The 12097-nt window shown below is 39.2% G+C and overlaps 2 protein-coding genes across 2 annotated transcripts; both read right to left on the bottom strand.

Moving 5' to 3' along the window:
- Window positions 1-7401: 7401 nt before the first annotated feature.
- Window positions 7402-8808, bottom strand: LOC110892650. Its single transcript, XM_022139802.1, has 2 exons — window positions 7962-8808; window positions 7402-7709 (listed from the first exon to the last, which is right to left on the bottom strand). The coding sequence occupies exons 1-2, from the start codon at window positions 8806-8808 to the stop codon at window positions 7402-7404; spliced, it is 1155 nt and encodes a 384-aa protein (XP_021995494.1).
- A 4-nt stretch (window positions 8809-8812) lies between these two features.
- LOC110892651 (extensin-like) lies at window positions 8813-11342 on the bottom strand. The gene is made up of 2 exons (XM_022139803.1): window positions 10315-11342; window positions 8813-9170 (listed from the first exon to the last, which is right to left on the bottom strand). The coding sequence occupies exons 1-2, from the start codon at window positions 11340-11342 to the stop codon at window positions 8813-8815; spliced, it is 1386 nt and encodes a 461-aa protein (XP_021995495.1).
- Between the last annotated feature and the right edge of the window lie 755 nt (window positions 11343-12097).

Raw genomic sequence — 12097 nt, 5'->3', positions numbered from 1 at the left:
CGTGACTTAATGAATGCTTGTTTGTTATGTTTACACATGGAATGCTGTCTACCTGCCTTAGCAACGATAGTACTATAGTTTGGACTCAGCACCCGTTCACACGGGGGTTGTTAAGGACAATTACTTGCATGGATTATAGTGGTGATCATGTATTGCGAACTGCCTTGGGAAGTCAACCCGCAGTCATTGGTATCGATAGGTTCATGTCGAAAACTAACATGCTTTGTTTTCCTCTATGTACGTGCTGGTTATGCGTAAACTATTTCGAACTTTATATGCTATTATCAAACTTGTATACTCGCCTTTACACTATGTGTATAGACTTTATTTTAACGTATGTGACAGGTGTTTAGGATGCTTATCTGCTAGGAAAGCAAGGCTAGAATAAGGTCCTAGAGGCCAACAAATAGTTGTCTGTACAAATGAAATCTGAGTGGTCGGAACAGAACTATTTGCCTAGATTTTATCTGTAATAATTGTACTATCTTTTATGACATGGTATGGGACATGTTGTTTTAAGTAATTGATAAATATAATTGTTATGGAAACTTCTGGACAATCTGTTTCGCTCAGTGCCACGCCCCGATGTTTCCGCCATCGGTTGGGGTGTGACATTCAGCCTCGGCACTAGAGCGAGAGACAACCGCCTGACGTTTAGAAGACCATGATAGAAGATTGGAGCCCAAATAAACATAATAACCTGAGCTAGAACGCCGAGTGTCTGGACAACCCGCCCAACCCGCATTTGTATAAGCCCGTAAAGTAAAGTCCGAGACAGATCCGAGTGTGAGTCCATGAGAAGAGGTACCCTGAAGATAGCGAATAATTCGCTTTAATGCATTCCAGTGATCAATCCGAGGAGAATGCATATGCATACAAATCTGCTGAACTGCATAGCTGATGTCCGGACGAGTGAAGGCGAGATACTGAAGGGCACCTGCGAAACTCCGGTAGAGAGTAGGATCGTCAAAAAGAGGACTAGAAGCAACACTAAGTTTGGATTTAGTGTCCACATGTCACACCCTGATATATTTCCACATATTACCGGTGGGCCCGACGGGGAGTATCGTGACGTAGTTGATATCATCATAGTTAATATACACAATAAATAGCACAAAGGAAGGCTTGGTGAATAATTACTATTACAAACCATAGTGTCTGAGTGTCCAAATGAAAGAATATACAGACTTGGTTGTAATAAAGATCCTCAGGTGGATCATAAAATAAAACACAAGAAACTGAAATAACAGACTTCAGGTATCTAGGGATTTGCAAGATCCTCTTATTTGACACCTAGTAGCTCCAGCATATTTACGAGAGGTACCTGTCAATTAGTCTTTGGAAAATACGTCAGTTTACACTGGTAAATACAATTAACTGACTCATTTGAAAACATTTATGAAAATTGATTTAAGTGCACAAGGCACAAATCTTTTATAACTTGGGATAATTATTTAAGATAATCTTGTATACAGATTTATATGTTTGTCTTACATATGGGGCCGGTTTGGAAGCCGGTCATGCTTAACCGACTCACCACTAATAGAACCCGCAAAGGAGTTATCCCCAACATGTGGGTTATATTAGCATTTGCATCTGTCAGGTGTATGCCTACACCTCGTGCATAGGTCGTGGCCATTTTTAAATGAAATGAGCCGAGGATATCCAGGACACGGTCGTATTAACCCCCAATGCTTATGTTATCAAACAAAACAGACTAAAACGGGTTATGCAATTTATTAATCAAAATCCGATTAAATGATTTCATACCCGGCCAAGTGGTATTATAATCCCAAGCCCGTATAAGGGAAAATAAGTTAAAAGTATTACCTGAGTAGATGTGAAGAAGTAACTCAGCCGTATATTCCTAAAGTCTTATGAAAGTACCTTCTACCAAAGCTACTCAATCTGTATAGAAGGTTTATTAACGTATTAGGATACTAACGGGTCTTTATTTAAGTCAAAGACTTAGACCGGCTAGCTTGAAAGAAACTTTACGGTTCTAAACGCTAGATTAAGCGGAGACCGGAATAGAATGTGGTTTAAATCCGACAAGTTTGGATACTTGTATAATATGGGTAAACTAAACAAATTCTGGAATTTGAGGATTTAATGATAAGGTTAAACCCGTTTCGGTTATTTTACGTAAACTAGTCACATAAACCGATCCGAACGCATAAATGCATAACGGGTAACCAAATAAATTATATACAGGTCACAAATTCTATTATGCTCAAAATATGTTAATACATCAGTAGGATGTTAACATATATGCCCAAAAAGTATTTAAAATCAATTCAAGTCCCGTAAGGGCATTTTGGTCATTTTAATGATTATAAAAGAGATTTTATAACAAACTGAGGTTCTGGTCTTTGGTAATCAGTAAAAATATTTGTTTTATCAAATTACCTCAGTAAGATATTATACACATATGAGGTTTACCATTTATGGCCAAACTATGCCCCAAAAGGGCATTTTGGTCATTTCACATATGCTTTTAAGGACATTTTTGGAAGTCTGAGTTCATGACTTATACTTACTGTAATTATATGAAAATTTACTTGAAAGTTCAGTAGGTAACAAGTCTTAGGTGTTAAATATGGTTTAAAACCATACTATGCACCAAATTAGCGTAAAATCGCTAATTAACGATAATTAAAGTGTTTTATGGAAATCTGAGATTTTGATCAGTTTTAAATGCCCAAAATAATTTATTTAATGTATGAAATCAGTAGGAAAAGGTTTGGCATTCAAATCATTTGTAAATTTCATTTTATGCATAAAAAGGGTATTACCGTCATTTACCGAATTACACAAGAACTCTATGATATGATCAGATTATAATCTGACCAAAAATCCTAAAAATCCTTAAAAACAAAATCTTAACAGTAGGTAATGAGTTTTGGGTCAAAATCCAAGTTTAAACATGTCTTATGCAAGATATCGCAATTTAATTAAAAAAAACTTCTATTTACGATATCGAGCATAACTTCAGTTTGATACCAAGAACTGATGTCAAATCTTCGGGACAAGCTTATATATCAGTAACAAAGGTTTTTGTCCTCTCACATTTCTAAAAATCTTATTTATATGTCAAAAGGGTAAATATGGTATTTATAAGCATAATAACAATCATGAGTATGTAATTCAAACTACTAAGGACCAGGTAATATAACTCTAGGAGGTTATACTACTGTATAATGTGGTCCTAATGGAAGCTTAAAACATGGAAGAATTGAGCTCAATCAGGTCAGAATTGAAAGTCAAAGCAAAAGTGAAGCTTTTGCGACTTTCGGTTATGAACCGACCTTAGACTGATAATTGTCGGGTTAGACATGTTTAAACATGTTCTAATACTAATTACCAAATTATTAGAATGCTAAAATACAATTTATAACCTCTGTTTTATTAGTTTAAATCATTATTTTAAATTCTGTCCAGTTTGACTTTTTGACTTATTATTTTGACCCGACAATTAACTAGTCAAACGAAATAATTAGGAGGTGCCCTTTTATGGGTTAATCACCTACCTTAATATGGTTACATAATCACTTTTATTTCGGACAGTGGCTGGACCATTTGTGATTAAACCGAAAGTCAAATTCTATTTACGATATCTTTGACTTTTCGGTTTTTAAGATAATAAACTGAATTAAGAAAGGACTAAAACACTTACATAAGGTCCTAGCTATCTTTTCTACACTTCTTGATCCTCTTCTAAGGTCAGATATCTCCAGAAATGAGTGTTGTAGTTGTTGCAAGTGAATGAGCACTTGAACAAATAAACATAGGAGCCTTTATATACTTGAATGGCATGCAAGGAGATCAAAGTAGGTGTTTTTGGAAGGATTAGGATCACCCCAGGTGTCCTAGTAGTATTACAAGTCCGTCCAACAGCCTATGGTATCGAATTGAATGAGTTAAAGTCGGTTTGGAGCTGAAACCTACAGCTGGCAGGTTTTTTCTGAACTGGGCACTTTTACGCGGGCCGCGTAAGACTCAGAAGGAGTCTACGCGGGCCGCGACGACCTTCTGATAAGGTGAAATATGTTTCAAGCTTGGCAGATTCAGTCCATGGTCCTTATAAACTTTATACAACATCATTTCTGGCATATAAGGCCCTTGTAGTTTGTTTGTAGAGGTTCAAGGGAGGATAACCCAACTCCGTTAGGCCCGGTTTCGTTAAAAGATCACCATAAATACAAGTTTCTTAGTATTGACGCTTTTAACCCGAAGTCTTGAAAACTTGCTTAACGATCTCGAAACCATATGAAATTTATATTACTTATTCTTGAGAGTATATTTGAATATTTCGAAGCCTCGGGTTTGTTAAAAGGTCACTCAGAGGTAAGAATTAACATGTTGACACGTTTAATCCCTGTAGTTTATAATCTTTCGAATATTTTCATAAACGGCTTCTTATATCCAACTAATCACTCGTTTAAGAATATATTCTTCGTGTGTGGTCATTCAGAGGCACAAGTTTGGCATGTTGACACTTTTAGTCCCTTCGAATACATATTTTCACTGTTTGTCAATTTTAGTCCTTCAAACTCAATCTTTCACATGTTTAGAGTTTAGGACACGTGTCTTTACATAATTGGACACGTTTTTACGTGGTGTTACATCCTCACCCCTTAAAATAAATCTCGACCCTGAGATTTACTGGAATAAGTGAGGGTACTTCTGTCGCATAGTAGACTCCACTTCCCACGTATATTCAGGGCCCTACGAGCGTCCCATTTAACCTTTACTATAGGCACGTGCTTCCTTCGGAGCTTTTTAACCTGTCGATCCTCGATCAATATAGGTCTTTCAACAAATCTCAGGCTTTCATCAATCTGTACGTCTTTATGAGACATTGCTAATGACTCATCAGCTAGACATTTCTTGAGATTACAAATGTGGAACACATTATGAATTCCACTCAGCTCCTCAGGCAAGTTTAGCTTATAAGCTTCACTGCCTACACATTCGATGATCTCGAATGGTCCAATATATCTCGGGCTTAACTTACCCTTCTTACCAAAACGCATCACTCCTTTCCAGGGTGATACTTTTAGTAAGACTTTATTGCCCACTTCAAACTTTAGAGGTTTCTGCCACTTATCAGCATAACTTTTCTGCCTGTCCCTGGCAGCTTTCAGGCGATCACGAATCTGGACAATCTTGTCCATCGTTTCAAGGACTATATCAGGTCCTGATAACTGAGCTTCTCCTACTTCTGCCCAACAAACAGGTGTTCTACATTTCCTTCCATACAATGCCTCAAAAGGCGCAACCTGAATGCTAGTATGGTAGCTACTATTATAGGAGAACTCGATCAAAGGTAGGTGGTCATCCTAGCTACCTCCCAAATCAATAACATATGCTCAAAGCATGTCTTCCAAAGTTTGAATTGTACGCTCACTTTGTCTATCTGTCTGAGGATGGTAAGCAGTACTAAAATTCAAATGAGTGCCCAAAGATTGTTGGAAACTTTTCCAAAAGTGAGAGGTGTATCTAGTATTTCTATCGGATATAATAGACACTGGCACTCCGTGGAGAGATACAATCTTATCCAGGTACAACTGAGCTAGTTTATCGGAGCTATGAGTCTCCTTGATAGGTAAGAAATGTGCTGACTTAGTCAGTCTGTCAACTATAACCCATATGGTATCATTTCCATGCCTTGTTTTAGGTAACTTGGTTATAAAATCCATGGTTACCATCTCCCACTTCCATGTGGGAAGTTCTGGCTGTTGTAGCAGACGCGAAGGCTTTTGATGTTCAGCTTTAATCTGAGCGCAAGTCAGGCACTTGCTACATGTGTGGCAATAGATTTCTTCAAACCTATCCACCAATAATTAGCTTTCAAATCTTGATACATTTTGTCACCTACAGGGTGAACTGAGTATTTGGAATTGTGAGCTTCCTGGAGGATTATATCTCGAAGTCCTCCATGAATAGGAACCCAAATCCTTCCATTCAGTCTGAGGATTCCATCCTTGCTAGGTGCTAACTGTTCAATAGTTACACCTAACTTTTCATTTGGAAAGTTAGCTTCCAAAACAGCTTCCTTCTGTGCAGCTAACAGCCTTTCATTCAAGCTGTTCTTCAGTTTAATGCTCTTGGCATTAATTCTTATAGGTTTGACTCTTTCCTTTCGGCTTAGAGCATCAGCGACTACATTCGCTTTGTCAGGATGGTAGCGAATTTCACAATCGTAGTCATTTAGAGTTTCCATCCAGCGGCGCTGTCTCATATTGAGTTCTTTTTGATTGAATAAATGTTGGAGACTTATGTGATTCGAATAGATCACACATTTAGTTCCATATAAATAGTGTCTCCATAATTTTAGTGCAAAAACAACAGCACCCAACTCCAAATCATGGGTGGTGTAATTCTTTTCATGCACTTTTAGTTGTCGCGATGCATAGGCAATCACCTTACCACTTTGCATAAGTACACAACCCATACCGGTGTATGAAGCATCACAGTACACGACAAACTCTTCAATTCATTCGGGAAATGTCAACACCGGAGCATTGCTCAATTTCTGTTTAAGAATCTCAAAAGACTCTTGTTTTTTTGGACCCCAATCAAATTTTACATTCTTACGGGTCAGAGAAGTCAATGGTGCAGCTATCCTTGAGAAGTTCTCAATGAATCTTCTATAATAACCAGCTAATCCCAAAAAGCTGCGAATTTCTGTTGGTGTCTTTGGTGCTTCCCATTTCATGATGGCTTCTATTTTAGCAAGGTCTACTTGGATGCCACGCTCACTAACAACATGTCCAAGGAATTGGACTTCGCGAAGCCAGAACTCGCACTTGGAGAATTTAGCATACAGTTTCTCCTGTCGAAGCAACCCTAAAATACACCAAAGGTGTTTCTCGTGATCATCCTAATTACGAGAATAAATAAGTATGTCGTCTATAAAGACAATGACAAACTTATCTAAGTACGGCTTGCAGACTCTATTCATGAGATCCATGAATGCTGCTGGTGCATTAGTGAGCCCGAAAGGCATCACTAAAAACTCGTAATGTCCATACCTTGTTTTGAACGCTGTCTTAGGTACATCTTCAGTTCTAACCTTGAGTTGATGATATCCGGATCTCAAATCAATCTTCGAGAAGAAACTTGCCCCTTGGAGTTGGTCGAATAAGTCGTCGATCCTGGGTAAGGGATAATGATTCTTGATCCTTACCTTGTTTAGCTCACGGTAATCAATGTATAAACGCATTGATCCATCCTTTTTCTTCACAAACAGTATAGGAGCTCCCCAAGGCGAAGAGCTGGGTTGTATGAAACCCTTTTCCAGTAAGTCATCCAATTGAGTCCTGAGCTCTTTCATTTCAGTAGGCGCTAGACGGTAAGGAGCTCGTGCAATTGGTGCAGACCCTGGCAGAATATCTATTATGAACTCAACTTGCCTCTCAGGAGGTAATCCAGGTAATTCATCAGGAAGACATCGGGATACTCGGAAATAATTGGAATATCTTCGATCTTAGCCTTTGGTTCATCAACAGTTACTTGTGCCATGTAGATGACACATCCGCTCTTCAGACACTTCGATACCTTGAGAATAGACATATTGTCGGGCAAACCATATTGCGTAACACCCTGAATAGTGACAGATTCACCAGTAGGGGTTTTGATGTTAACTAGCTTTTTATCACAGGCAATTTGGGCTTGGTTATGCGACAACCAATCCATACCTAAAACTACATCAAACCCGGCCAATTTCATTGACAAGAGGGATAGCGGGATAGAAAGATTCTTAATGGATATAGAGCATCCATCAAGAAGAGTTGAAGCTATTTCTAAGGTACCATCGGCAAGCTCTACCTCATATTTTATGTCTAGAGTCTTAATAGGCAGATTCAATAACTTACTAAACTTATGGTCTACGAACGACTTATCAGCACCTGAATCAAATAAAACTCTAGCATAAATATCATTAACGAGGAAGGTACCTGTTATAATGTTCCCGTCGTTCACCGCCTCCCTTGCATTCATCTGAAAAACCCTAGCATTGGTTTTCTTTGCCTCCTCGGGCCTCTTAGCATTCTTAGGGCAATTAGTCTTGATGTGCCCCTTTTCATTGCAACCGTAGCAGGTCGCATCCTTGATGTTCCGGCACTCTACAGACTTGTGTCGTTTCTTCTTGCAGATCCCACAAGGTTTAGCTTGTGGGTCCTTGTTGCACTTTCCAAAGTGCCTCTTGTTGCAAGTCTTGCATCTGGGCTTCTCACCTGACTGCCCTTTCTTGGAACCAGAGTTCCCTTTGTTCTTCTTGTTCGACTGATGGGACTGCTCTTCCTCCCTCTTTCTTTTTCCTTCATCGGTGGTTTTCTTTGCCCTACTCCTTACAACATCTAGAGTAAGGGACAAAGATAGATCTACTGCAGATCTGTAAGTAGCAGGCTTAGAAGCCTTGACGTTTCCTTTAACCTCTGGGGATAAACCACCGATAAAACGCGCAATGCGTTTGGGTTCTGGGGTGACCAAATATGGCACAAGTCTCGACATTGAGTTGAAACTGGTCACATAGGACCTGGAATCCAAATCCTTCATCACCTGAGTGAGGAAGTCAGTTTCTATTCTTTCAACTCCATGTTGATGACAATAAGTGTCCTTCACAAGATCAACAAACTTGTTCCACGAAAGGTTATATAGAGGAACCTTTCCAGTGGATTGCACCAACGCTTTCCACCAAGTTAGGGCGTCGCCCTTGAAGGATTGAGACACAAATTTAACTATGTCTTCCTGAGCACATCCACTGATGTCAATCACAGTTTCCATCTCATCCAACCACTTCATACAGTCAATTGCTCCCTTTTTCTCCCGTGAAATCTCTCGGTTTACACGAGACGAAATACTTATAAGTACAACCTTTGTTGTACTTTGGAGCCTGATTATATATAGCTTGTCTCTGAGGTTCACTTTTCTGATTGGATGAGTGTTGAGACTCATCCTTCTTCGGTGTATGCGAATGAGATAAGGACTTGGTATGAGTTTTGGACCGAACATTACTCGGCTCCTTAAACTTATTATCCACAGCTTGTGCAACCGCTGTGTTTATCATCTCTTGTAATTCAGCAGCAATAACATTTATTCTGGTATTATTGTTTCCTTCCACAGGATGACTGTTTGCTTCGTCAGAGCCAGCCATGATTTGAGTACTAAACCAAACAATAATGATATATTTAGATTATATAATGAATCATCGCATTGATGATTAGATGGCCATGGTATTAATAAACCACATAGACCATTTTAAATAATAATTAAGAATCTATTTGATTATGATTTGCCTAGGCTACAAATGAAACCATTATAGGCAATTAATAGGATATAATCCTTTATATTTACTAGGCAGGGGATATAAGTCACAACTGTCAATGTCATAAAAGACATTTTCATATAGCACAAAAGGCTCGTCTCAAAGGACATCTAAATGGCACAAAAGGCCTTGTCACAAGGACGATTAAGTCATAACCAATGATCTCTTGGATCAGTGATCTTTAAGGGTCGAACATAGTTCATTGCCCCTTTGACAAGAAGTTTATAATATGAAACTATCATTGTCATAAATACACCTTTGTCCAAAGGCACACATCTCAAATGGATGTTTTGGTGTATACATCATATTGATGTTTAATAGCCATGATTCACATTGATCATATAGGCTATGAAAGTGACTTGGGAAAGTCCAAGTATATTTGGAAGCTTGTGTGGTCTTTCGAACCACACAGCTAGGAATGTTAACATGTTTTCAGATGTTAACAGGGAATTTATTGTCTTAAGAAGGTTGTACCATCACAGCCATTAATATTTTGGCTAGGTTATACCTCTAAGAACTTCTTTTTGAAAATTTCATTGGCAGAACAATTAAAAATTTAAATGATATAGAAAAGATAATGTAATAAAAATACATATTTAAAATCAAAAAGAAATTCCATTAAACTATTACAAGAATGCCCTAAACGGGTCTTGCAATACACACACTGCCCACGCAGGGGCTACAAAAACGGAAATAAGTCCACACAGGGACTAAGTACAGAAAATAAAATAAGTTCACGCAGGAACTTAGTACAGAAAATGAAATGTCCACATAGGGACTTGATTGAAATACAATACAAAATAAAATAAATAAACTTCTACTTCTTCTTGCCTTTTATGAGGTTCGCAAGGCCCTTGAGAAATTTGTTATGCTTTTTATTGGTTTCATCAGCTTTCTACTCAACTTGGTCCAACCTCTGTAGAATTTCTTGAGTTGGAATCTGTTGAGGAGGAGGTTGTTGTTAATAAGGTGGGTATTGATACCCTTGCACTGGATATCCAGTTCGGTAAACTGGAGGATAAGATGAAGGATAAAGTGCATTATACTGTGCTGCTGTAAGATATGGATCTTGGGCTCCATAACCCGTAGAAGTTGGATATTCAAATGGGTTATACCCAGACGAACCTGGATATGTCGGAATCGGGTTTTCAAAATCCACTGGCGGTGGCGGTGGTGCAAAAGAAACTGGCGGGTGATTATCCTCCGGCACCATATGCGAGGGTCCACCCATTTGTGGATCCTCGGGAATAGGAGGGTATGAGCTTGAACCTTGAGGAGAACTAAACCGTGGTCCCCCTTGCATCGACATCCGTGCATTCCTCCTTCGCCTCGGCGGCTCGGGAGGTGGTTGTGGTGGTTGTTGAGGTGGTTCCTCAACAGGTAGAGGTGGTGTAGAAACCGCTTGAAGGTGTGGTTCTTCCAAAGGAGGTTGAGCAACAGAGTTGTGAAATGAAAGGGTAAATGCCCATTCAAGTTGGTTCCACCTTTCGGCCCAAGAGTCGAGCCCTTGATATGGCGATCCTTGGTAGGGAGGACCGCTGGAGATGCTAATAGGGTGGCCTGGTGTCCCAGTTGGCGGTTCTGGATCAAGGTCGTCATTCATCTCTATCTCTTGGGAGAAGTGATCCTCGGGTCTCAAGGGATTGTAACCCAGAAAATCGCTGACATAGTCGTTTGGGTTGAACGGGGCTGGGGAATAAGTGGAATCAGAATGATGGAAAGAATGGGAGTGTAAAGAGTGGTAGGATTGGTGCGAATGGTGAGAATGGTGTGAATCATGAGAATGATGGGAATGCTGGGGCTCGTCTGGAATAAGCAGCCCAAATGATGGATGAAACGAGGGTGATGAACTCAACGAGACCGAATGTCTCGCTGGCTCAAAAGAATGACCCCAATGCGAATCCGAGCTAGAAAAAGACGCAGATGGAGTGCGCCTATGAGAAGGTCCCGCATGGCCTGATGGTCCTCCTCTCATCGGACCCATTCCCTTGCCTTGAACTCGCGGCGGCATTGTCGATTAATAAACCTATTAAAACAAGTAAAACAAAATATAAACAATAAAAGAAAAGTTAAGAATAAATCCTAGGTCGTTTGCCTAGACTCGGAAGTCTAAGGAATGTGCTTATTGTGTCATTGAGATTAAACACAAAAGGCTAGTGTTTAATTCACTCAATGTTGGCTCTGATACCAACCTGTCACACCCCGATATATTTCGACATATTACCGGTGGGCCCGGCTGGGAGTATCGTGACGTAGTTGATATCATCATAGTCAATATACACAATAAATAGCATAGCGGAAGGCTTGGTGAATAATTACTATTACAAACCATAGTGTCTGAGTGTCCAAATGAAAGTATACAGACTTCTTTGTAATAAAGATCCACAGACTGATCATAAAATAAAACACAAGAAACTGAAATAACAGACTTTAGGTATCTAGGGATTTGCAAGATCCTCTTATTTGACACCTAGTAGCTCCAACCTATTTACGAGAGGTACCTGTCAATTAGTCTTTGAAAAATACGTCAGTTTACACTGGTAAATACAATTAACTGTCTCATTTGAAAACATTTATGAAAATTGATTTAAGTGCACAAGGCACAAATCTTTTATAACTTGGGATAATTATTTAAGATAATCTTGTATACAGATTTATATGTTTGTCTTACACATGGGGCCGGTTTGGAAGCCAGTCATGATTAACCGACCCACCACTTATAGAACCCGCAAAGGAGTTATCCCCAACATGTGGGTTATATTAGCA

Source organism: Helianthus annuus, chromosome 2, assembly GCF_002127325.2.
Source record: "Helianthus annuus cultivar XRQ/B chromosome 2, HanXRQr2.0-SUNRISE, whole genome shotgun sequence".
Classification (NCBI taxonomy): Eukaryota; Viridiplantae; Streptophyta; class Magnoliopsida; order Asterales; family Asteraceae; genus Helianthus; species Helianthus annuus.
Note: the sequence above shows the minus strand (reverse complement) of the source record. Positions and strands in the feature narration are given on the sequence as shown.